General features: G+C 39.3%; 1 protein-coding gene and 1 non-coding gene across 4 annotated transcripts in view; one reads left to right on the top strand and one right to left on the bottom strand.

Annotated features, from left to right (window-relative positions):
• Positions 1-27808, bottom strand: part of TDRD7 (tudor domain containing 7) — a 97473-nt gene that overhangs the window by 50863 nt on the left and 18802 nt on the right. For 2 of the 3 annotated variants that reach the window (XM_040226935.1, XM_040227009.1), the window contains exons 2-6: positions 20497-20709; positions 17413-17554; positions 16286-16499; positions 3757-3830; positions 1254-1471 (exon numbers count right to left, since the gene is read on the bottom strand). In XM_040226935.1, coding sequence (XP_040082869.1) covers positions 1254-1471; positions 3757-3830; positions 16286-16499; positions 17413-17554; positions 20497-20703 — 855 coding nt within the window. In that variant the 5' untranslated portion in view covers positions 20704-20709. Of the gene's footprint in view, positions 1-1253; positions 1472-3756; positions 3831-16285; positions 16500-17412; positions 17555-20496; positions 20710-27808 lie in introns of those variants that run through there. The other variant, XM_040227067.1, reaches the window with a different exon arrangement.
• On the top strand, positions 19821-19893 carry TRNAS-GGA. Its single transcript has one exon. It is a non-coding gene; the product is annotated as a tRNA-Ser (tRNA).

Genomic DNA, 27808 nt, shown 5'->3' with positions numbered 1-27808 from the left:
GGATGGATGGATACATAACCCTTGTCTGGAAAGCACAAGGGACCGGAGCAGATGTTACTGTCCTGGAGGAAGCAGTGGTTATAAAAATACATGCTGTCTTTAGGCCAGGTGCCTATAAGAGGGAGTGGCCCATACTGTGCCCAGCGTTGGGGACCAAAATATATATTAAGTTAAAGAAATGAAAGCCCTGTGTCAAATAATAATTGTCATGCATATTTAATTCTATAAGCTTAGAAGCACCAAGTAAAGCTAATGCTACTATTTAGAAGTTATTTTGTTGAATATAGTCTATGTAAATAGCATTAAGAAATATCGAAGGACTTCTTTGGTGGTCCAGTGTTTGGGAATTTGCCTGACAATACAGGAGACATGGGTTTGATCCCTGCCCTGGGAAGATTCCACTGCTGTGGGGTAAGCACATGTATCACAACTACTGAGCCCAGGCACCTAGAGCCCATGCTCCCAACAAGAGAAGCCATAGCAATAAGAAGCCTGTGCACTGCAACTAGAGAGTAGACCCCAATTGCCACAACTAGAGAAAAGCCTGCGAACAGCATCGAAGACCCAGTGCAGCCAAAAGTAAATAATTATATTAAAAAAGAGAAATATCTAAAGATTAGTTATTTACCTTTAGGAAGCTAGTTTTCTCTCTCTGGCTGAACTAAGATTTCTGATAAACTACTCTGATCCATCATTTTATTATAACAGACTCTCAAGTAGGAACAGGCATGAAAATTGATGTTAGCTCACTTTTCAAATTTTTTCAATAGAGTTTTTAAAAATTTTAAATCTGAATTCTATATTAATTTTTTAAAGGTATTCTATAAATAATTAGCCAAAATAACTAAAATCTGTTCAGCTGAATGTCTTTAAAAATGCTCAGGAACAAGCATATAAAATTTGAGGCCAACAAAAAATGTTCTATTACCAGTTAAGTTCAAATTATTAAAATGACAAAGCCATCAATATCTACTGGTAACAGTTCAATACTAAATGGTATATATATATATATATATATATGAGATCATATATTAAATACACAGTAATTACAACACACACAGCTCTCAGCCTAGATGTATTTCTCCTATAAATAAGAACTCATATGTGTTAATCTTAGTGATAAGAGATTAATGAAGCAATATTATGTAAAGTGCTTCGTGCTCCCCAAATAAAAGATGATACGACTAGTAACTCAAAATCTGAAAGTGGGGCAGGGAGGAGGCATCAAGAGGGAAGAATAAGAAGAAACGTACCGTGCAAATATGAGGCCAGTGTTCAAATTGTTGTAAAATTCCTTGATTTAGTTCTTCTTTATATAATTCTTTGTAAAAATGTGGAAGCTTAGATATCCAAATGCCATTGCTATGCTTGTTTAGCATTTCCTTTATGCGGTTTTGAACCTCATCCATTTTATAAGTGTAAGAGGCAGGAGGCGTGACATTTGGTTTTTCAACAGCCTGATTTAAATTATCTTTAAATTAAAAAAATGATAGAATTAACCAGAATGCTTAACATTTCAGATTATCCCTATTATCTAGTACTTGTGTCTTTAGGCTTTGTTGTACTTCAGGCTTGTAGGGGTTAAGGGACTTCAAAGGGAACAGGATTAGGAGAGCAGGACCATAACAACTTCATTCTAAGTTTTAATCCTGAAATAATAAGGAAGGTCAACAGCCACTCAGAGAGGGAACCTAGCCTCTTTATGTTGCAAGGATATGTCACAGTTTAATTTAAACATCAGGATGATGTTTGCTTCATAAAGAATAATGAAATTATTTAACTATTTTCTAATTGCAACCAAGAAAGGTTAAATTTTAGACAATTATCGTATATATGTAATGCTAAATTTAAAGCTGTATTTTACAAAGCATAAGGATAATGCCTTAATAGTAAGATCAAAGAAACACTTTATAAAAAATAAACAACTCTCCAGGTTTTAAGACATGATCAATTTGCCCTTTGTTAGTAAGAAAAAATAATTCAGCACTAAGCAAAAGTTCAAAAATTGGTGCATGTGTAATAAACATCCTAGCTTCAGTTTATGACCATAAATAAAAGATCTGGTGTCCACAGATAACTATTAATGATTTGTTTTTATTTCCCCCAAATAAGTCATTTATTTTTCATAAGTGAATATTACAGAGCTTTGGCTTGCTCTCTTACATTGATTTTTTATTTAAAACTTAGAATACCTGAGTTAATATCTTAATTTAAGTGTCCACAATAGCTGACATTTCTGGAAGAACTATGAAATTCATTCCAAACCTTTTTAAAATTTTACTGGGATACAGACCAGAGTATATAAAAAATTACCATCTATAAACAAAATATGTTCATATTTTAATCATATAGTATTTCTGCTGGGATTCAACAATTTTTACTTTATCTTATTTTAAAAACTGGCTTGTAGAGACACTTAGGCTGGTTTGGGGATGCTGGCCTCTGAGGATGCTAGGAAACGGAAGGGAGAGCCATCCCTTGAGGATGGCTGGATGCTGACTCTGCCTTACCCACCAGAGGGCATGAGAACTGCCCTTTGCTGAGACTTAGCTTGGCTCAGCCAATAGAAGGGTCCAGGATTTCCACATCTGTTTCCTATTAAAGGCACAGTTAATTTATAAAGTTCTTCCCAAATAATGTATATAAAAGAACCAGGAAGAAGGAAAAGATGAATCTCTTGGAACTGGCCAGTCCCTTCCTTAAAGAGAGAGTCAGCAGTTGGCATGTAGTTGGAGTCTGCAAATGCACCTGCTCCATGGGGCTACTGGAGTTATTTAAGTTTCTGTGCCTTTTGTTCAACAAATCAAGGAAGTAATCTAGGCTGCCAGCAATTAGAAGAGGTTATGTGTAAGAGGTTATTCACCGAGCCCCTGGGTGAATCGTAATCCTTCTGAAACAAGTCCTCTTGGTTCTGCAGAAAAAGCTTATTCTATTTAAAGGATTTACAACCTCTAAAGGGTATGTGGCTTTACCGAGTGGTCATTTTTCAGAAAATGCATATGTAAATATAATTGATAAAGACAAAAATCAACTGTTCCATCAATTTTCATGAGAAATACTGGAGATATATTCCTATGGAAAAAATGATTTCAACTCAGTAAGAATTACATGTAAAGCAGCAAATCATTTAAAACTACATAAATTTCATGCAGTATAAGTACTAATTCTGAAAACCATGTATTCCTCCGGTGGGTCTAAGAGCAAGGGATTTATACTTCGGTTGGAGAAGACAAGTGTATGCACTTCTGATCTTCAGATTCTTCAACTTTATTATGTCTTCTATTGTCCTTTTGGATTGTATATATTTATATTCATATTTAGATGCTTACAGTCACTGCACACAGTTTAGGAGCCCAGTTTTCACACAGTGTTAAGTATGTGAAAGTATTTTATGAGTATCTGAAACTATTTTTTGAGTTGATGTCCCCTATTTATGTGCTTTAAATCTTACTCTTTAATGAGTGAAAATGACAAGGGACACAAGATCTCTGTAGGTAACAAGCGGAAGTGACAGAACAGGTCTGGTATGAGGAAAGCCTCAAGTCAGAATAATAATGATACCCTTAGAGGTATTACTTTGTCTTTAGATCACTACAATTCATAACTTAAAGAAATCAGAAAAGAGAGGAGGAGAGACATATTACAAGTGGGAGAAGGTGAGAACAAATGTCAAAAGCCACCACTAGACACTCTTCTTAGGGTTCTGAGGCTCCAGAAGTCATAATGTATCACAAAAATAATGTTTAGAAAACATACCACTCATTTCCTTAGTACAGGTTCTTGAGAGATGCATCTGAAAACGTGGTGGAAGGGATGCCTTTGGGCTAAACCTAAGGTATAAAACAAAGGTAAATTAAAATTCAAATGGCAAAGTCAGTACCAAGTTTCAAACACTATACTTTTCATTTAAAGTTTCTGTGGCATTGAGCAGCAAAGTAAGTCACTAAAGTATTTCAAAAGGGGAAAATTAAAATGATACCTTGTATCAGCTTTCATATTCACTGAAGGAAAGTATATTAAAGGCTGAATTTAAACTAGTAATTTAAAAGAACTTGGAAGTCACATTTCCCCAATGGCTCAGTGGGTAAAGAATCCACCTGCAATGCAGGAGGTGCAGGAGACACGGGCTCAATCCCTGGGTCCAGAAGATAACCTGGAGAAGGAAATGACAACCTACTGCTGTATTCTTGCCCGGAAAATTGCATAGACAGAGGAGCCTGGTGGGCTACAGTTCATGGGGTTGCAAGGAGTCAGACACAACTGAGCACACAAATGCATTAAGAAACTAGCAATACAAAATAAAGAACACTATGCAAAGAATAAACAGTTGAACATAAAGAATATTTTTGAATGTAACTAAAAAATCAAAGACTTGCATTACCAGGTACTGAAATGTGTTATACAGGTACAACATAGTTGGACAAGATAAGTAAGATAGTAGAGAGCTTATAAATACTCAACTTATATTAATATCTCAGCACAAGATAAAAGTGGCATTTCAAACCAGAAGGGGGATGCTCAACTTACGACTTAGGAAAGAAAGGTAGATTTCCCACCTCATACCCTCACCAAAATAATTTTTGTGTGAATTGTATTGGAAATAAGTAGAAAATTTTGCTAAATGTAAGGACAAAGAAATACCACCCCCTACCCACAAACAGAAATAATTTGTGTTCATGTCTTCCTGTCTCACTAGATTCCAAATGTCTATTACTTGTGTTTCTAGTGCCTAGGGCAGTGCGTGGTACATGCAAGAAGGAGTGAATGTGGAAGAAGGAACAGGATGACTGAGTGAATAAAGACTTCCCAGCAGTGGGTATGGGACTGGAGGTGACTGTGACACAGTATACCTATTTCACAGGCTTTCAACAGTATGGAATATTCTAAAAATTAGATCAATTCTCTGAAATGAAGCACATCGGAGGCGGTCCCAAGATGGTGGAGGAACAGGATGGGGAGACCATTTTCTCCCCCACAAATTCATCAAAAGATCATCTGAATGTTGAGCAACTTCCACAAAACTTCTGAACACTGGCAGAGGACACCAGGCACCCAAAAAGGCAGCCCAAGTAGGTAGGACAAAATATGGAGAAGGCAATGGCACCCCACTCCAGTACTCTTGCCTGGAAAATCCCATGGACAGAGGAGCCTGGTGGGCTGCAGTCCATGGGGTCGCTAAGAGTCGGACACGACTGAGCACCTTCACTTTCACTTTTCATTTTCATGCACTGGAGAAGGAAATGGCAACCCACTCCAGTGTTCTTGCCTGGAGAATCCCAGGGACGGAGGAGCCTGGTGGGCTGCACAGAGTTGAACACGGCTGAAGCAACTTAGCAGCAGCAGCAGCAGCAGGACAAAATATAAAAGACAAAAGCAGAGACAAAAGATTTAGGGATGGAGACCCACCCTGGGGAGGAAGTCATGAAACAGGAGAGGTTTCCACAAGGCGGGTCTGTGGGGAGTTTTGGAATCTCAGAGGACAACATAACTGGGAGGAAAAAAAAAAAGAAATGAAGCAAATCTCCTAAATTCTAAAGAAACGATTAGATTGTAGGCCACAAGCAAACATTTATTTAGTATATGATTCTCTGCAATTATAAGAGCATCACATTTGTGTATTAATGCATCTGGATAATACAGAAGATGCCAAAAACATATCCAATTCCTACTTATGCAGAACTGGCAGGGAGACAGCAATCCTTTCCCTTGATTCAGAACCCTAAGAAATGTAAACTGGAATATTTGCCTGCTTTGAGTCAGCTGTGAGGACTTAAGCAGGAAGCAGGGGGTTATGAGTGAAGAATGAAAGAAAGCACAGCAAGGATATGGTAGGGGCTGCTTTGGTTCAAACCTTGGTGGGTCTAATGTACAGGAAAGAAAACAGTTAACACAGCAAAAGAAAAATAGTCAAGGAAAACCACAGGGGCACATGAAAAACAAACACAGTAAGATAACAGAGGTCCAACCAGTTTTACAACAGTAAGTATAAAAGACTTATTACTTTGTTTCTTAAAAGACAAATATTTAGGCTGTCCCCTCCCCAAAACAGAGAAGGCAATGGCACCCCACTCCAGTACTCTTGCCTGGAAAATCCTGTGTGTAGGGGCCTGGTAGGCTGCAGTCCACGGGGTCGCTAAGAGTCAGACACGACTGAGCGACTTCACTTTCATGCATTGAAGAAGGAAATGGCAACCCACTCCAGTGTTCTTGCCTGGAGAATTCCAGGGACAGAGGAGCCTGGTGGGCTTCCGTCTATGGGGTCGCACGGAGTCGGACATGACTGATGCAACTTAGCAGCAGCAGCAGCTCCCCAAAAAAGCCACATTTAAACATACGCCATTTATTAAAGACACACTATTATCCCACTAATATTTAAGGACCTACTATTACGTGCCAGGGACTGTGTCAGAGCGTAATGATCAACGATGCACAAGAGAAAGATACCATTAGTCTCATGGACTACACATATAGTTGAGAAGACTATGGCAAGCAGCTAGTAAATGGCCTCCCAATGGTTCCTGCCTCTGGTACCACAGCCTTGTGTAATGCCCTCCTTTTGAGTAACTTGCTTCTAATCAATAGGATACTTTAAGGTTGAGGGGATTATACATAATTAGATTACAGAAGATTCTAATTTCCACTTTGCTAGCATAATCTCTATTTGCTGGCTCTGATGAGGCGAATGGCCACATTAGGGAGGCCTACAAAGCACGAAATTGAAGTAGGTCTTCGGCCAGCCAGATGAAATTAAGGCAAAACTCAAAAGGAATAGATTGTACGAACAACCATGTAAGTGAGCCTGGAACGGGATTCGTCTCAGCTGACCCCAGCAACAGCTGACAGTGTGATTGCAGTTGCACGAGAAACTCTGAAACAGGAAACCTAGCTGAGTAGTTCTTAGATTCCTAGTCCACAGAAGCTATGGGATAATAAGCATGTGCTGTAAACTGCTAAATTTGTGGTCATCTGTTACATAATAGATATCTAATGCACTGAGTGAATATATATATAAGAACAAAGTCTACCAAGTGCTGTAACAGGGGCAGTAGATGTAATAAAAGCACATGACAAAAGCAACAAGCCAAATTAGGAGGTACAGAGAGGAGCAGTAGAAAGTAAAGGTGATGAACATTTATTACAAATTTACAATAACCTGAGTAGCTTGGCACTGTGAAAGAAGAGATAGGTATAGTCAATGATTCTGAATGGAAAGCCCAGAAATTGAATCATATACTTATAACAATTTAGTATTGGTAGAGACAGAATTTCAAACCATCAGGAAAAGAAAGTATTATGTCATAATTGATATTAGGACATCATAACAGGAAAGATTCCTACTCTCACACAATTTCAATGTACATGCTCAGTTGTGTCTAGTTCTTTGTAACCCCATGACTGTAGCCCCCTAGGCTCCTCTGTCCATGGGATTTTTCAGGCAAGAATACTGGAGTAGGTGGCTGTTTCCTCCTCCAGGGGATCTTCTCAACCCAGGGATCGAACCAGCATCTCCTGCATTACAGGTGGATTCTTGACCCACTGAGTCATCTCTTACACTATACAACAAAATAAATTCTATGTGAATTAAAGGTTTAAATGCAAAAAATAAAACCATCAAAATTCTAAAAGTAAACAGAAGACATACTACATAAATTGGGGGTAGAAATGCTTTTCTAAGCATAACACCTAAAGGCAAAAGCCATAAAGGAAGAGATTAATAGATGTAACTAGAAAAATTTAAAGTTTTTGTATACCCAAAATATATAATTAAATAAACAAGGGAGGGGCTTTCCTGATGGCTCTCAGTAGTAAAGAGTTTGCCTGCCAGTGCAGAAGACACAGGTTCAATCCTGGATCCCGGAAGATCCCACATGCTGTGGAGCAAATAAGTTCGTGTGCCACAACTACTGAGCCTGTGTTCCAGAGCCTGGGAGCTGCAACCACTGAGCCTACATGCCGTAATTACTGAACTCACACGCCACAGCTACTGAAGCTTAAGTGCCCTAGAGCCTGTGTTCCTCAGCAAGAGAAGCCACTGCAATGAGAAACCTATGCACTGCACCGAGAGCAGCTCCACTCCTGAAACCAGAAAGAAGCCTGCACAGCAATGAAGACCCAGCACAGCCTTAATAAATAAATAGATAAAATTAAAGAAATAAACTGAGGAAACATTGCCAACATATTACAGGGTGAAAAGGTCAACTCGTAACTTATAAATCACTTTTACAAATTAGAAAGAAAAACCAACAAATGACAAAATATGTAAGTTATAAAAGATCCCTAAATGGGTTAATAAACATATAAAAACATAACTTACTTAAGAATCAAAATCAAAACCATAGAAATTAAAGCATAGGTACATTTTTTTTCACCTTTTAGAACACCAAATAAAAAACTGATGCCCAGTGTTGGCAAGTGCACAAGTAAACTATCATTCCCATTTGTTTCTAGAAAACTCTATCTGGTATCATTGTTTAGAGTACAAATTAATAAAGCACTAGTGTGTATATCCTCTTACCCAGAGAGTCTATTTCTACTAATTTATTCTAAATAACTAGTTGTGAATACAGGCAAGGATTATTCTACATATATGTTCATTGTAGTATTGCTTGCAATAGTGAAAATCATTTATATTTAACAATAAATGACTAGACTATGGACTAGCCTGACACTAAAAATGATACTGTAGATGTGTATTTAAGAACAGAAAATGTTAACATATTGTCTTTTAAAACAGGTTAAAAAATAGCAATATACATCTTGATCCAATTTGTATTTTTAAAACATATAAATAATATAGAAAGATATTTCTTAATGTTTACATTTATGTTTAGATTAGAGGTGATTTTTTTCTCTTTTACTTGCTTATACTTTGCAAATTTTCCATACAATACACATTCTGCAGTCACAACAAAACAATAAATGCATTTTAGAAAATGTTTCCTATAATTATTCAGTACACGACTTTTAAAACCTACAAGATCTGAGAAACATACATTCATTTACTTTAGCTTAATACTTGCAAAATACCTTTTCAAAATACCTTCCCTCTTGCATTGCCACATCCTTCCCCTTTCTCCAACCCTTGATCTTGGCAATCACTTCTCTGTTCTCTATCTCTAAAACTTTGTCATTTCAAGGATGTTATATAGAGTCATACAGTATGTAACTTTTTGAGACTGCTTTCAACTCGGCACAATTCCCTTGAGATCCACTGATGTTGCATATGTCCATAGTTCATCCCTTTATAATGTTGAGAGGTATATTCTGTAGTGCGGATGTATTCAGTTTGTTGAATCTTTCAACTTCTCAAGGACACCTGGGTTGTTTCTAGTTTGGGTCTATTATGAATAAAGTTACTATGGACACCTGTGTACAGGTTTTTGTGTAAACCCAAGTTTTCATATCTCTGGGATAAATGTCTAGGAGTGGAATTTCTGTTCAGCTTTTTTTCTTCTAACTTATCCTCTATCTAACTTCTAACTTACCCTCAACTATCTTCTAACATGTCTGTACAATTTTATATTCCCAAAAACAATGCCATGAGTGATCCATTTTCTCTGTGTGCTTGCCAGATTCAATGTTATATTTTTAAATTGAAGTACATTTGATTTGTAACTGTATTACTTTCAGGTATACAGAATGGTGATTTGATATTTTTGCAGATAATACTCCATTGTAAGTTATTACAAGATAATGGCTAATAAGATAATTCCCTGTGCTATAAAATGTTTTTCTAGGACTTTTATAGTTTCAGGTCATACATTTAGGTCTTTAAACCATTTTTCGGTTTGCTTTTGTATACAGTGTGAGAGAATGCTCTAATATCTTATTTTACATGTAGTCATCCAGTTTTCCCAGCAACAACTTGTTAAAGAGACAATCTTTTCTCCATTGTATATAGTTGCCTCCTCTGTCATAGGTTAATTGATCATAGGTGTGTGGGTTTATTTCTGGCCTCTCTGTTCTGTTACATTGCTCTGTGTCTGCTTTTGTGTCAGTAGCATGTTGCTTTCGTTACTGTAGCTTTGTAGTATTTTCTGAAGTCTAGGAGGGTTATACTCCAGCTTTGCTCTTTTTTTCTCAAGATTGCTTCAGCAATTCAAAGTCTTTTATGGTTCAATATGAATTTTAAGATTATTTGTTCTAGTTCTGTGAAAAATGTTCTGGGTATTTTGATAAGGATTGCTTTAAATCTGTAGATTGCTTTGGGCAGTACGGATAGTTTAACAATATTAATTCTTCGAATCTAAGAGCACTTTGTCCATCATTGTATCATCTTTGACTTTCATCATTAATGTTTTACAGTTTTCAGAGTATATGTATTTATTTCACCTCCTTAGCTAGGTTTATTCCTATTTTATTTTTTTGATGTCACTATAAATGCTATTGCTTTCTTATTCTCTGAAATTCCATTATTAGCATATAGAAATACAACAGATTTCTGTCTATTAATTTTGTACCCTGCAACCTTGCTGAATTTTTATTTATTATTTCTAATAGTTTTGTGGTGGAGACTTTGGGGTTTTCTCTATAAAGTATCATGTTATCTGCAAGAAGTGACAGTTTTACTTCTTCCCTTCCAATTTGGATACCTTCTACTTCTTTTTTTTTCCTGCGGTGGCTAGGACTTCCAATATTATGTTAAATAGAAGTGGAAAGAGCGGGCATTCTTCTCTTGTTCTTGAATTTACTGGGAAGGGTTTTACCACTGAGTATGATTTTGGCTGTGGATTTGTCATAAACAGTCTTTATTATGCTGAGATAAGTTCCCTCTACACCCACTTTGATGACAGCTTTTAATCCTGAGTAGATATGGAATTTTATCAAATGTTTTTTGTGTGTCTATTCTGATGATCATTTGATTCTGAGCCTTCCATTTGTTAATGTGGTGTATCACACTGACTGATCTGCAAATGTTGAACCATCCCTATGACTCTGGAATAAATCCAACTTGATCATGGTATATGACCCTTTTTATATAGTCAGATTTGGTTTGCTAATATTTTGTTGTAGATTTTTGCATTTATATTCATCAAAGATATTGGTCTGTGATTTTCCTTCTCTCTGGCGTCTCTGTCTGGTTTGGGTATTCAGATAATGGTAGCCCAGGAATGAATGTGGGAGTGATCCCTCCTATTCAATTTTTTGGAATAGCTTGAGAACAGATATTAGTTCTTATTCATTATGTTTGGTAGGACTCCCCTGTAAAGCCATCTGGTCCTGGACTTTACTTCCAGCTTTTCTATTACAAATTCAATTTCACTTCTAGTAACCAGTCTCTTCAAACTGTCTTTTCTGTTTGTTTGTTTCAGTCTTGGCTGTTTGTATGTTTCTAGAAATTTGTCCATCTCTTCTGGTTTAGTTGCTAAGTGGCATCTAACTTTTGTGACCCCATGGACTGTAGCCTGCCAGGCTCCTCTGTCCATGGGATTCTCCAGGCAAGAATACGAGAGTGGGTTGCCATTTCCTTCTCCAGGGGATCTTCCTAACCCAGGAATTGAACCCAGGTCTCCTGCATTGCAGGCAGATTCTTTACTACTGAGCTATGAGGGAAGTCCATCTCTTCTAGACTGTCCAATTCATGGGCACATAACTGTTCATAATATTCTCTATGATTATTTTGTATCTCTGCAGTATCAGTTGTTATTTCTCCTCTTCAATACTTACTTGGGTCCTCTTTTCTTCTTGGTGAGCCTGGCTAAAAGTTTATCAATTTTTAAATCTTTTTTAAAAACCAGCTCTTGGTCTCATTGATCTTTTCTATTGTTTTTATGATCTCTATTTTATTTCTTCTCTGATCTTTATTATTTCATTTTTCTGCTGACTTTGGACTTTGTTTGCTCTTCTTTTTCTAATTCTTTTAGGCAATAGGTTAGGTTTTTGAGGTTTTCTTTAATTGTTTCTTGTGAGAAGTCTTAGTTCAGTTCAGTCACTCAGTCAGGTCCAACTCTTTGTGAATCCATGAACTGCAGCATGCCAGGCTTCCCTGTCCATCGCCAACTCCCAGAGTTTACTCAAACTCATGTCCATTGAGTTGGTGATATATCGATATAGACATCAAGTCTCTATCACTATAAACTTCCCTCTCAGAACAGTTTTTGATGAATCCCAACTTTGGAAAGTTATATTTCCATTTTCATTTGTCTCAAGATATTTTCTGATTTCCTCTGATTTCGCTATTGACCTTTTTTTTTTTTTAGTAGCATGCTGTTTACTTGCCACATGTTTGTTCTTTTCCCATTTTTCATTCTGTAGTTGATTTCTAGTTTCATACCACTGTGCTCAGAAAAAATGCTTGATATAATTTCTTCCTCTTAAATTTCTTGAAGTTTGTTTTGTGACCTAGTATATGATCTATCCTGGAGAATGTCCTATGTGCACTTGAAAAGAATGTGTATTCCGCTGCTTTTGGATTTAATGTCCTATAGATATCTATTAAATGAAAAGATGCTTGCCCTTCGGAAGGAAAACTATGACAACCCTAGACAGCATATTAAAAAGGAGAGACATCACTTTGCCAACAAAGGTCCATATAGTCAAAGCTATGGTTTTTCCAGTTGTTATGAATGTGAGATTGGACCATAAAGAAGGCTAAGCACTGAAGAATCAATGGTTTCAAATTGTGCTGCTGGAGAAAACTCTTGGGTCCCTTGGAGAGCAAGGAGATGAAACCAGTCTATCCTAAAGAAAATCAACCCTGATTATTCATTGGCAGGCCTGTTGTTGAAGTTGAAGATCCAATACTTTGGCCACCTGATGTGAACAGGTGACTCACTGGAAAAAACCCCGATGATGGAAAAGACTGAAGGCAAAAGGAGAAAAGGGCAGCAGAGGATGAGATGGTTAGATAGCATCACTAACTCAATAGACATGAATCTGAGCAAACTCTGGGAGACAATGGAGGAGACAGAAGCCTGGCATGCTACAGTCCATGGGATTGCAAAAAGGTGGACACAATTTAGCAACTGAACAACAAAGTATCTATTAGGTTCATTTGGTCTGCTATGTTAAGACCTCTGTTACCTTACTGATTTTGTCTGGATGACCTGTCCATTGATGTCAGTGGGTATTAAGGTCCCCTATTATTACTGTATCACTATTTTTTATTTCAGCCATTCTGATAGGTATGTCTCAATACAGGTTTTTTTTGACACATTATCTTATTACTATCTTATGTCATCTGCTGTGAAAGTGCTGCACTCAATATGCCAGCATATTTGGAAAACTCAACAGTGGCCACAAGACTGGTAAAGGTCAGTTTTTGTTCCAATCCCAAAGAAAGGCAATGCCAAACAATGCTCAAACGACCACACAATTGCACTCATTTTACATGCCAGTAAAGTAATGCTCAAAATCTCCAAGCCAGGCTTCAGCAGTAAGTGAACCATGAACTTCCAGATGTTCAAGCTGGTTTTAGAAAAGGCAGAGGAACCAGAGATCAAATTGCAAACATCCGCTGGATCATCAAAAACGCAAGAGAGTTCCAGAAAAACATCTATCTCTGCTTCACTGACTATGCCAAAGCCTTTGACTGTGTGGATCACAATAAACTGTAGAAAATTCTGAAAGAGATGGGAATACCAGCCTACCTGACCTGCCTCTTGAGAAACCTATATGTAGGTCAGGAAGCAACAGTTATAACTGGATATGGAACAACAGACTGGTTCCAAATAGGAAAAGGAGTACGCCAAGGCTGGATATTGTCACCCTGCTTATTTAACTTCTATGCAGAGTACATCATGAGAAACGCTGGGCTGGAAGAAGCACAAGCTGGAATCAAGACTGCCAGGAGAAATATCAATAACCTCAGATATGCAGATGATACCACCCTTATGGCAGAAAGTGAAGATGAACTAAAAAGCCTCTTGATGAAAGTGAAAGAGGAGAGTGAAAAAGTTGGCTTAAAGCTCAACATTCAGAAAACGAAGATCATGGCATCTGGTCCCATCACTTCATGGGAAGTAAGTGGGGAAACAGTGGAAACAGTGTTAGACTTTATTTTGGGGGGCTCCAAAATCACTGCAGATGGTGACTGCAGCCATGAATTAAAAGACGCTTACTCCTTGGAAGGAAAGTTATGACCAACCTAGATAGCATATTCAAAAGCAGAGACATTACTTTGCCTACAAAGGTCCATCTAGTCAAGGCTATGGTTTTTCCAGTGGTCACGTATGGATGTGAGAGTTGGACTGTGAATAAGCTGAGCACTGAAGAACTGATACTTTTGAACTGTGGTGTTGGAGAAGACTCTTGAGAGTCCCTTGGAGTGCAAGGAGATCCAACCAGTCCATTCTAAGGGGGTTCGGTCCTGGGTGTTCTTTGGAAGGAATGATGCTAAAGCTGAAACTCCAGTACTTTGGCCACCTCATGGGAAGAGTTGACTCACTGGAAAAGACTCTGATGCTGGGAGGGATTGGGGGCAGGAGGAGAAGGGGACGACAGAGGATGAGATGGCTGGATGGCATCACTGACTTGATGGACGTGAGTTTGAGTGAACCCCAGGAGTTGGTGATGGATAGGGAGGCCTGGCATGCTGCAGTTCATGGGGTCGCAAAGAGTCAGACATGACTGAGCGACTGAACTGAACTGAATTCTGTTTAGGTTTATCATACACCTCCTGGCCCACTTTTGTAGGCTGAAGTTCCAATAATAATTTAGTTTTCAGAGCCCTTATGGCACTATTCTGGTCTGGTCCTCTCACTTGTTGCTGATGGAGCTCCTCTTTACTGCTGGAGTTCCTGTTTGATTTCTGTAGGTGCTGCCCATGAAAGTGGAATACACTTCCCTAGGCCTAGTGCTGCTAGGTGGGAGGGTGGAAAAATGATATGCAGCAGGTCAGACAGCACTACCTTGGGCCCTCTCTAGGGCTTTTTGGTGTGGCAAGGTCCTCTACTCAATCACTGCTGGTGCTACCTGCAGGAATGGAAGGCTCTTATCTAGGCCATACAGTGCCACTAGATGAGAAGCAGGATACCAGACAATGGGGTAGAGAGTGTTCCTCTGGGCCCACAATCCAGGATGCCTGGTTTTGCCGTCATCTTATAAATTCAAGTCAAAATCTTGAAATTTAGGCCTAGAACCAGCAGAGACAATGGTACCTTAGTCACCAAAGTCACCAACTGTGCTTTGGGTTAAGATTCAAGTTTTAATTATATATTTTCTAGACTTTATAAAAAAATTTATAACTAATCATAAACAACATTAAATATATACCATTATGAAAAATATTTAAAGGTTGCTTTATTAAAAAATACTAAAATATAAAAAACTAGTACCCTTTTGCCTACTTAAAAATATTCTATCTTTCTAAATATTCTAGTGTTGGGGGAGCACTTAGGGGGAGGGGAACTATCTTTTATACAAAATGGAATCTTTGAGCATTGATATAAAGGAAAATGATACAAAAAAGTTTGTTTTGTATAGGTACAAACAGGATGGCGGAATGTGACACTGACTCACCTACACCAGGAAATGGCGAGCTTTTGATGTGACGGGTCTAACAGTATTTATTTTAGGCTTTGCAGGCCATACTGTCTATGTACAACTACTGAACTCTGCAGTTGTGTAAAAGCAACCACAGAGAATATATAAACAAAGGAATGTAGCTGTGTTCCAATAAAACTTTACTTATAAAAACAGTCAGTGGGCCAGATTTGGTCCCTATGTTGTAGTTTGCTCACCTGAATTATCTCATGCAACCATAAAATTCAGAGCCAGAAAGGAACTTTGAGATCACTGAGTTAACATTTTTATTGGGCAAATGAGGATACCACAGCCCCAGTAGATGAAATAATTTCAGTTATTTCACCTGGCCAAAGAATGGCAGCATCCAAACAAAAACTTTAAGGATGCGGTATTACTTCCAGTTCAGTATTCTGATGCATGGATGTGTAATGTTACTATATTAGGGATATGATTATTGGAACACAGTAGAGCATACAAATCAATGAGATTTTATTTAAAACTTACAAAATTAATTGGAAGAAAGATCTTCAGCCAAACTAAGTTATGCTGAAGTAGAATCTCAGAACAATCTGTGAGACCTTCTAAAATGAACGTTACAAGCAGAGGCTACTAACAATGCACAACAAAGACAAGATGGAGATATTCAGAACATGATGTTTAGGCAGCCAGGAAAAGTGGAGTAACTAGGAACGATGCATTTCTCTACTCATATGTGTACATTGCACAAAACAAAGTATTTCCTTCTTCACCTGAACACACATGCTTAAGACTTATCCTAGGTTCACCACACTTCTCCTTTTAGCCAGACAAGCCCAAATACCTGCTGTTGGCAGACATGGTCACATGACTCTGCACTGGGACATCTTTGAATACTTCATTTCCAATAGTTGTCTGTAATGTGTAAGGCAGCATTTCAGCATCAGATTTAACTCCAAGAGGGTTTCCTTTGTTTCTTAATAGTGTTGAATTAGGTTTTTTGCTCACAGAAAAATCTGAAGAAAATCCTGGTTGTCTGAGGGTTGCTTTTGGTTTTCCTATGAAGTCAGGCATACATAATGGAATCAGTTAGCTTTCCAAAACCCTGGTTTCATAATGTCACTCCCTTGCCCAGATGTTTTCTGTTGGTCTCTGTGCTCAGAACAGTTTGTAAGAATATGAGGAGGTGGCCATTAGAGGGTCGGTCAGCAGGGGAAGAGCAGATTGGTGTGTACTTAGCAGATGAGCTTCTTCAAAATGTGGCTTCATCTGCTAGGCAAGCCTGTTACTTTTCCTCCACTCACCAACTAACTTGGTTGCAGTCACCTCACATTCTTACAAATGCAGCACACTCAGCGGTATCTTAGTCCTCCCATTGCTTCTCCACCAATTTGGATTCTTCCAATCGTTAGGGGTCTGGTTTCAAGTCTCCTCCTTGCCATGAAGCTCTCCACTGCCATTCTCACAAGGATTGCTCTTTTGCCTAAAATGCTCATTGTGGCATCTACTCTCTTATACTATCATTAAACTATTTCTTGAGAATTTAATTTTAGAAATGATTATTTTATAAGTTCCTTGAGAAAAATGATCAGTAAATACAGGCTGAGTTGCCTATATCTTTATGTACTATATAATTCATGTTTTTCTAAAAATAGAGGATTTGTAGTAAAAGATATGATTTCTTAAATAAGACATGATCTCAGTTGGTTCATCCAACATTCTATATGAGGCTTTCCCCTCAAATAAAGAGCAAAACCATACTTTGCCATTGTAAGTTATGCTGAGTTACTTCACTTAATAAGTCATGCTTATGTTCACTTAAATTCAAATGGAAGTACTAGCTTCAGGATTTTTCCACTGACACATGGATGTTAACAAACATACATGTTTATCATAAATACAAGCAATATTTTCATATGACAATGTATTCATAAACAGGCTTTACAATTTTAGCATGTGAAAAGATCTTACCTTCTAGAAAAAATGGCATGGTTTTCTTTACTCTCATCTGACAATTAACTTGCCGACCAGTTTTCCTTTTAGAACTCCTCTGTCGAGCCACAAGCTGAGCAATTCTTGCAGTTTCTGTGCAGGCCATGGCATAGCAGGTTATCTAATTATGAGAGGTAAGGGAAAGGAGAAACATTTCTCAGATTCACTGGTAACCAGAGGCTGACTTTTCAAAGTGTATCTTTGTGAGTTTACATGTCCCAAATCAAGTTGTATGCAAATATTCATGTCTCTCTCTTTCATAATGTTAGAGCTAAATTATATTTTCTGCAAGAGAAACCAAGCATAGTCCAGCACACTGAATAATCATTTTTCCTTAAACTGAAAAGTTCACTTATTTCTTAAACATGTTTTTATTAAGCATCTAAAATGTGCTAGGTATACAGGCTTAACAAATGAACCAAAAGAAACCTGTGATTTGTATATATTATCTCATATACTCTGTGAGATTTATTTTATTCCCATTTTATACATGAGAAAACAGAGGATCAGGAAAGTTAAGCAAACTTCTCAAGCCATGCAGTGAGGCTATCTCTCTGAATCCAAAGTACATACTTGTAACTGCTATTTGTACTATCTCCAAGAGACCACTAAATTCTAGTCTTGCCAATGAAATGGATTACCTGAGTGACTTAGGGCAAATCAGTTTACTTCAAAAACTCTAGTACTATCAGCTACAAAACAGGGAATAGCTTAGATCTGAGGTTTTCAAACTATTCAGTGGAGTCATAGGATTCCATGGAGGTGCCTCATGGGTGTGAGGGCAAGACAGGGCAAGCAAAGGCCCTGGAGCCTCTGGCATCTACTTAAAATACAGTAGCTCAGCCTTTTATATTAAAAAAAAAAAAGATAGGATATACAGGATATTTGAAAAAGGATTTGAAAACAGAATGTAGACTGCTGAAGTTAGATGATCTCTAGAGCCCCATCTAGTGGGGCTTTAATTTTAATTTTAAATTGAAATCAAGACAGGAAAGCAATGAGGTTTTACACCACAGCCAAAACATGCTCATAATCTCTGGTCCAGTATTTCTATTCCTGAAAATATAAGTATACAATTCAAAAGAAGAAAAATTACATACCCAAATATGTACATTAGGGGTTATTTTAATAGTCAAAACCTGGAAACATTAAAAATGTCCCAAAAAGAAGAAGAGTTGAGTAATTTATAGCACAGTAACTATATGAAGCACTACTAAATTACTAATCCATTTAGACATTTGATCATTTATACATTCAACACATATTTATTAAGCATCAAAAGTCAGGGGCAAAAAAACAAAACAAAAAGCAATCCCTTATCCATAAGAAACTTATGAAGGAAAGAGAGGCAAAGAGACTAAACAGAAAACGTTATGTCAAGTGTTATACTGAATGTATTATAAGAGGCCAAGCAGACAGAAAGGGGGGCTTAAATCTTTCTGGGAGAACCAGGGACATTGAAAAAAGTTTTACTATTAATATATTTGATTAATTTATACCTTCTCCTTATATAAACTGTATTACAGATTAGGCGAACCTTTGCTGTGTGCTGTGCTGTGCTTGGTCGCTTTAGTCATGTCCAACTCTTTGTGACCCAATGGACTGTAGCCTCCCAAGCTCCTCTGTCCATGGGATTCTCCAGGCAACAATACTAGAGTGGGTTGCCATGCCTTCCTCCAGGGGATCTTCCCAACCCAAGTATCAAATCCAGGTCTCCTGCATTGCAGATGAATTGTTTACTGTCTGAGCCACCAAGGAAGGCCACTCTCCTAACCCTGGGCCCCTTTTCTCCTCTACCCAATGCCTCTCTGACTCACCCCCACACCAGAGGAACAACTATTCTAATTTTTTGTGAGAAATACCCCAGACCTGCCCTACATATTTACATATGAAACATACCTCCAAAATATACTGATTTGGGCGGGGTGGACACCTTTCTGTCTTGGGTGGTAGTTTGTCCAATCTTTCATACTGTATATTGGGCAGACAACAAGAAGCAAAACTACTGAGTCATAGGGGATATGTAATAAAAAAATTTACTTGCCACCACTCAATTGCCCATATTACATATAAAACATGATTCCAGAGGAACTAGAAGATTTAAAATTGTAGGATAATCACTATTACTAAAGTAAAGGTGAGAACAGGCTAGGGACAGAAGGGCCTAAAGACAGGGAGAACAGTGGGGAAGGCTCTGTAATAACCAAAAGTGCTGAATGATCAAGTAGAGGCTTGACTAGGATCAAGACAGTAGGAACAGATAGGGGTCAGGTCAGATTATCAGAATTTTAAAGTATCTATTGGAGTCAGTAATCAGGAGGTCACTAGTGACCTAGGCCAAACAGCTGTGGTAGGCCTATAATGAGTGGTATGATATTTAGACAGCTTCCCTGGTGGCTCAGAGGTTAAAAGCGTCTGCCTGGAATGCAGGAGACCCGGGTTCAATCCCTGGGTTGGGAAGATCCTCTGGAGAAGGAAATGGCAACCCACTCTAGTACTCTTGCCTGGAGAATCCCATGGAGGGAGGAGCCTGGTAGGCTACAGTCTATGGGGTCGCAAAGAGTTGGACACGATTGACCGACTTCACACACACACACAAGGTCTCTAATACAGTTATTTTGTGTGGACACTGAGACTGAGTAAACTTGAAATTTTTTAACTTAATATGGTTAAAATCCTATTTTTATAACAAAGAATTTGAGGGTAAAACAAAAGACATGAGAATCTAGGCTGCGCTTTGGATGCAATTCTCTATCACTACTAACTTTGGCTTCCCTGATAGCTCAGTTGGTAAAGAATTTGCCTGCAATGCAGGAGATCCCGGTTCAATTCCTGGGTTGGGAAGATCTGCTGGAGAAGGGATAGGCTACTCACTCCAGTATTCTGGCCTGGAGAATTCTATGGACTGTATAGTCCATGGGGGTCGCAAAGAGTTGGACACGAGTCTTTCACTTCATTTCACTTCTTCACTAATCTTGGCTAGTGCTTTTCACTTTGACTTCCATCCTAATTATGAGGCAATTAAGAATTGGCTTGCCTCTTTTGAAACAGTTACCTTCTTACCTCTCCAGACCTACTAGTCTCTAGCCTGACAACTGCTGGCACACTTCTCAGATAGGCTTCTAGCGTAGGATAGCCCAATTGCTTGAAAGGGATCCAGTCTCCAGTTAGGGATCTGTACTCTCCTTGGAGCCGGGGTAATGCTATTCCATTCTTATGAGACTGCAGAACAGCCCGTAGCATTTTTGAAACCAGATCTGCTTCCAGCATCTTCACCTACGAGAACATGGTAAAAGGTTACTATAATGATGCATTAGGCTGTGAATTCAAATATATTTTCAGAGTTTTCACTTGTTTGTATATTTCATAAACTGCTACCGAATACTTTATGTGCTATTACAATACAGGGAAATAACTGTTATGGTAGAGAAAAGCATGGAGTACTATGAAAAAACAAGGGAAGTCAGAAAGGCATAAAGACTAGCCTGGGGAAAGGAAGGTATCAGGGAATGTTTCCCAGATGAGAGGAGGTCTGATGGAGTTCTAAAGGACAAGGTGCAATCTGTCAGGCAAGGAAGAAAAGGATGTGTGGAGGTTGGGGTCAGGGATGGGGAAAGGTATCAGCCCCAAGTAGAGGGAAGAGAAAATTCAAAAGGCACACAGGTGAAAGAGAAGCACGTGGTTGAGTGGTGGGACATGAATGAATAAAGACTCTAAGCTAAGGATTTAAAGATGGAAATGCAAGAAGTGAGAAGAGGCAGACCCAGAGACTACTTACTATATTATACTAGTATGTTTGCATTTTTGCCAAAATTAATGTGAGACCCTTGGAGGGATTTTAAATAGCAGAATAAAATGATCAACTCTGCATTTTAAGATCACTCTTTAGTATCAAGGAAAATAAACTAGAAGGAGAAAGATAAATGAGTTGTAAGAATTGAAGATACAGAAATCTGAAAATAGGGCCCTGGAATGCTGATAGAAAAAAATCAGTATCAGAGCTAATCAGGAAGTGGGATTAACAGGAATTGATTAACTGTTTGAATTACAAGGGACGCCTCCCAATTTCTAGCTTAGAAGCATGGTGGATAGTAATGGGAAGAGACAAGTTTGCAGGAGAGGAAGGGAGTGAAATCATTTTGGACATATGGAAGTTGGGATGCCTTTAAGGCAGCCATGTAGTTATATTCACTAGGAACTCAGGTTACAAGTCTGAGCTGCTTATAGATTTGTTGGTCTTCAGCATATATGTGGTATTTGGTGTTCAAGGAATCAAAAATAAGGTTAAGGTTGGACTCCTGTGGAAGGCTGTCACTTAAGAGATGGGCAGAGAAGGAGTATCCATAAAAGGCCTCGAGAGGGGGCAGTCCCAAGATAGCAGAGGAACAGGATGGGGAGACCACTTTCTCCCCCACAAATTCATCAAAAGATCACTTGAATGCTGAGCAACTTCCACAGAACAACTTCTGGATGCTTGTGGAGGACACCAGGCACCCAGAAAGGCAGCCCATTCTCTTTGAAAGGAGGTAGGACAAAATATAAAAGATAAAAAGAGAGAGAAAAGATTTAGGGACCGAGACCTGTCCTGGGGAGAGAGTCATAAACAAGAAGTTTCCATACAGCAGGAAACCAGCGGGTCTGTGGGGAGTTTTGGAATCTCAGAGGGCAACATAACTGGGAGGGGGAAAAAAAAACCCACAGAATACACGCCTAACCACAACTCCCAGTGGAGAAGTAGCCCAGATGCTCACGTCTGTGCTGGACAGGGAGGCACTGGCTGCATGGTTAGGGTAAGGACAGGGCCTGAATGCCCTGAGGACGATATGAGGCAGCTAACCTGAGATAGCAACCCAAACTGTGGGATAGCCACCCAAACTGTGGGATAGCCAGAGAGAGAGAGAAAAAAGAGAGAACTTTCCCACGAAAGGCTCTAACCTAATGCGCAGCTTGGCCTGCTCACAGAACAAAGGATTGAGCCAACACCAAAGGAGAGCTAGCCGGCTGCATACAGGCCCCTCCCCACAACCAGAGGCAGAGAGGCAGATGTGTGACAGCCAGAGCCGGAAAGGGACAATCTCAGCCCCAGAGACCAGCATCCTCCAATGAACTGTGAGCAGGCTCCCAGTTGCTAACCACATCTTCCTGGGATCCTAGACGGTTGACATCTGCCAGGAGGGTCACAGTCTGAGATTAGCTCCCCAGAGGAGACACACGGCACACCCGGGAAACCAAGCAGCTAGGACCAGGGTGGCGATTAAGACACCCGGCCTACCTGGGACAGTGCACTCGCCAAGCACCTGGACACCTGAGCTGCTCGGACCTGGAAAGGGCACAAAACGCACGCCCAACCAAGTCTGTGCCCTTGCAGAGTACCCGAGAACCTGAACCTGAGCAGCTTACACCTGGGAAGTGCACGAAATGCAGGGCCCACTTTGGACAGCACCCCTGCAGAGCAACCTGGAGCCTGAGCAGTGCAGACCCAGAGAGCACACGCCCCCCTGAGCTGGGGCGGTGTGGTCCATACTGTGAGCACTCCCCACACATGCCACTGATATCTGTTTGCAGTGTTCCTCCCTCCCCACAACACAACTAAACAAGTGAGCCTAAATAAGTGGACCACCTTCACCCCCTTGTGTCAGGGTGGGAATTAAGACATTGAAGAGACCTGCAAGCAGAGGAAGCCAAAATAAACAAATAAGAGGGAAAAGCTCTGGGAGAGACAGGTGCAACAGATTAAAACCCTGTAGTTAACATTGACGAAGCACTGGAAGAGGCCTATAGATCTTGAGAAGAAGTACAAGCTGGAACAAGGAACTATCTGAAACTGAACTGACCCCACAAAGCCCACAACAGCTCCAGAGAAATTCCTAGATCTATTTTTACTATTATCATTTTTTAATATTTTAAAGTTCTTTATTACTTCTTTTATTTTCATTTTTATAACCTACTATTACCTTGCAAAAAAGACACTATTTTTAAAGAAAATTTCATATATATTTTTTATAATTTTTGTGATTTTGTTTTGTATTTCTAATATTGTATTTTTGAGAGTCTAACCTCTACTCTAGCTTTTTTAACTTTGCTTTTTTATATTTGTTATCAATTTTGTACCTTTAAGAATCTAATTTTCAGTATCTATTTTCACTTAGGGGTGTGATTATTTGCTTGATTGCTCTCTCCCCTTTTGACTTTCCGTTTTCTCCCCCAGTCACCTCTATCTCCTCCTTCCTCTCTGGGTGTTCCAGGATGTGAAGAACACTTAGGGAACTGATTACTGGCTAGATTGCTCTCTCCCCTTTTGACTCTCCCTCTTCTCCTCCTGGTTACTCTATCTCCCTCCTCCCTCTTCTCTTCTCCATGTAACTCTGTGAACCTCTCTGGGTGTCCCTCACTGTGGAGAATTTTTTTCACCATTAACCTAGGTTCCTGTAAGAATAAGACCGAAAGTCAGAGGCAGGAGGCTTAAATCCAAAACTTGACAACACCAGAGAATGCCTCATTCCAGAGAACATTAATAGACAAGAGCTCATCCAAAAGCCTTCCTACCTACAATGAAGCCAAGCTCCACCCAAGAGCCAACAAGTTCCAGAGCAAGACATACCACACTAATTCTCCAGTAATGCAGGAACACAAGCCTGAGCATTAAAATACAGGCTGCCCAAAGCTGTATCAAACCTAGAGACACCCAGAAACTCATTATTGGACACTTCATTGTACTTCAGAGAGAAGAGATTCTGCTCCACCCACCAGAACACAGACGCAAACTCCCCTTACCAGGAAACCTTGACAAGCCACTAGTCCAACCCCACCCACAGGGAGCAAGCTCCATAATAAAGACAAACCACAAACTTCCAGCCTACAGATATCCCACCCCAAACACAGCAATCTAAAAAAAATGAAAAGGCAGAGAAATGCTCAGCAGGTAAGGGAACATGATAAATGCCCACCAAACCAAACCAAAGAGGAAGAGATAGGGAGTCTACCTGACAAAGAATTCACAATAATGATAGTAAAGATGATCCAAAATCTTCAAAAGAAAATGGAGTTACAGATAAACAGACTAGAGACAAGGATTGAGAAGATGCAAGAAATGTTTAACAAGGACCTAGAAGAAATTATTGCCAAATTCAGACTTAAACTGAAGAAAGTAGGGAAAACCATGAGACCATTCAGGTATGACCTAAATCAAATCCCTTATGATTATACAGTGGAAGTGAGAAATAGATTTAAGGGACTAGATCTGATAGATAGAGTGCCTGATGAACTATGGACGGACGTTCATGACATTGTACAAGAGACAGGGATCAAGACCATCCAATGGAAAAGAAACACAAAAAAGCAAAATGGCTGTCTGAGGAGGCCTTACAAATAGCTATGAAAAGAAGAGAAACAAAAAGCAAAGGAGAAAAAGGAAAGATATAAGCATTGGAATACAGAGCTCCAAAGAATAGCAAGGAGAGATAAGAAAGCCTTCCTCAGCGATCAATGCAAATTAAATAGAGGAAAACAACAGAATGGGAGAGACTAGAGATCTCTTTAAGAAAATTAGAGATACCAAGGGAACATTTCATGCAAAGATGGGCTTGATAAAGGACAGAAATGGTATGGACCTAACAGAAGCAGAACATATTAAGAAGAGGTGGCAAGAATACACAGAAGAACTGTACAAAAAAGAGCTTCACGAACCAGGTAATCAGGATGGTGTGATCACTCACCTAGAGCCAGACATCCTGGAATGTGAAGTCAAGTGGGCCTTAGAAAGCATCACTATGAACAAAGCAAGTGGAGGTGATGGAATTCCAGTTGAGCTATTTCAAATCCTGAAAGATGATGCTGTGAAAGTGCTGCACTCAATATGCCAGCAAATTTGGAAAAGTCAGCAGTGGCCACAGGACTGGAAAAGGTCAGTTTTCATTCTAATCCCAAAGAAAGGCAATGCCAAAGAATGCTCAAACTACTGCACAATTGCACTCATCTCACACACTAGTAAAGTAATGCTCAAAATTCTCCAAGCCAGGCTTCAGCAGTACGTGAACCGTGAACTTCCAGATGTTCAAGCTGGTTTTAGAAAAGGCAGAAGAACCAGAGATCAAATTGCAAACATCTGCTGGATCATCGAAAAAGCAAGAGTTCCAGAAAAACATCTACTTCTGCTTTATTGACTATGCCAAAGCCTTTGACTGTGTGGATCACAATAAACTGTATAAAATTTTGAAAGAGATGGGAATACCAGCCCACCTGACCTGCCTCTTGAGAAACCTATATGCAGGTCAGGAAGCAACAGTTAGAACTGGACATGGAACAACAGACTGGTTCCAAATAGGAAAAGGAGTACGTCAAGGCTGGATATTTTCACCCTGCTTATTTAACTTACATGCAGAGTACATCATGAGAAACGCTGGGCGGGATGAGGCACAAGCTGGAATCAAGATTGCTGGGAGAAATATCAATAACCTCAGATATGCAGAGGAATTAAAAAGCCTCTTGATGAAAGTGAAAGTGGAGAGGGAAAAAGTTGGCTTAAAGCTCAACATTCAGAAAATGAAGATCATGGCATCTGGTCCCATCACTTCATGGGAAATAGATGGGGAAACAGTGGAAACAGTGTCAGACTTTATTTTGGGGGGCTCCAAAATCACTGCAGATGGTGACTGCAGCCATGAAATTAAAAGACAGTTGTTCCTTGTAAGAAAAGCTATGACAAACCGAGTCAGCATATTCAAAAGCAGAGACATTACTTTGCCAACAAAGGTCCATCTAGTCAAGGCTATGGTCTTTCCAGTGGTCATGTATGGATGTGAGAGTTGGACTGCGAAGAAAGCTGAGCACCGAAGAATTGATGGTTTTGAACTGTGGTGTTGGAGAAGACTCTTGAGAGTCCCTTGGACTGCACGGAGATCCAACCAGTCCATTCTGAAGGAGATCGGTCCTGGGTGTTCATTGGAAGGACTGATGCTAAAGCTGAAACTCCAATACTTGGCCACCTCATGCGAAGAGCTGACGCATTGGAAAAGACTCTGATGCTGGGAGGGATTGGGAGCAGGAGGAGAAGGGGACAACAGAGGATGAGATGGCGGGATGGCATCACTGACTCGATGGACATGAGTCTGAGTGAACTCTGGGAGTTGGTGATGGACAGGGAGGCCTGGCAAGCTGCGATTCATGGGGTCGCAAAGAGACAGAGATGACTGAGCGACTGAACTGAACTGAGAAGAAATAAAAAAGTCAATCAATAATGAACAACACAATAACTGAGATCAAAAGTACTCTGGAGGGAACCAACAGGTGAATAACTGAGGCAGAAGATAGGATAAGTGAGGTGGAAGACAGAATGGTGGAAATGAATGAAGCAGAGAGGAAAAAAGAATTTAAAAAAATGAGGACAACCTCAGAGAGCTCTGGGACAATGTTAAATGCCCTAACATTCGAATCATAGGAGTCCCAGAAGAAGAAGACAAAAAGAAAAGGCATGAGAAAATACTTGAGATAATAGTTGAAAACCTCCCTAAAATGGGGAAGGAAATAGTCCAAGAAACCCAGAGTCCCAAATAGGATAAACCCAAGGCAAAATACCCCAACACATTAATCAAATTAACGAAGATCAAACACAAAAAGCAAATATTAAAAAGCAGCAAGGGAAAAGCAACAAATAACACACAAGGGGATCTCCATAAGGATAACAGCTAATCTTTCAATAAAAACTCTTCAGCCAGAAGGGAATGGCAGGACATAGTTAAAGTGATGAAAGAAGAAAAGCTACAACCCACATTACTGTACCCAGCAAGGATCTCATTCAAATGTGAAGGAGAAATCAAAGCCTTACACACACAAGCAAAAGCTGAGAGAATTCAGTACCACCAAACCAGCTCTTCAACAAATGCTAAAGGATCTTCTCTAAAAGGAAACACACAAAAGGTTTATAAACTTGAACCCAAAACAACGAAGTAAGTGGCAACAGGATAATACTTATCAATAATTACCTTAAATGTAAATGGGTTGAATGCCACAACCAGAGGACAAAAGCTATCTGAATGGATAAAAAAATAAGACCCCTATATAAGAGACCCACCTCAAACCAAGGGACACATACAGACTGAAAGTGAAGTGCTAGAAAAAGATATTTCATGCAAATGGGGACCAAAAGAAAGCAGGAGTAGAAATACTCATATCAGATAAAATAGACTTTGAAATAAAGGCCGTGAAAAGAGACAAAGAAGGACACTACATAATGATCAAAGGATCAATCCACAAAGAAGATATAACAATATAAACATACATGCACCCAACATAGGAGCAGCACAACATGTAAGGCAAATGCTGACAAGTATGAAAGAGGAAATTAACAGTAACACAATAATAGTGGGAGACTTTAATA

This window comes from Oryx dammah, unplaced genomic scaffold (assembly GCF_014754425.2).
Source record: "Oryx dammah isolate SB20612 unplaced genomic scaffold, SCBI_Odam_1.1 HiC_scaffold_1, whole genome shotgun sequence".
Lineage (NCBI taxonomy): Eukaryota > Metazoa > Chordata > Mammalia > Artiodactyla > Bovidae > Oryx > Oryx dammah.
The sequence above is the reverse complement of the archived record's forward strand: the minus strand, read 5'-3'. Positions and strand labels throughout refer to the sequence as shown.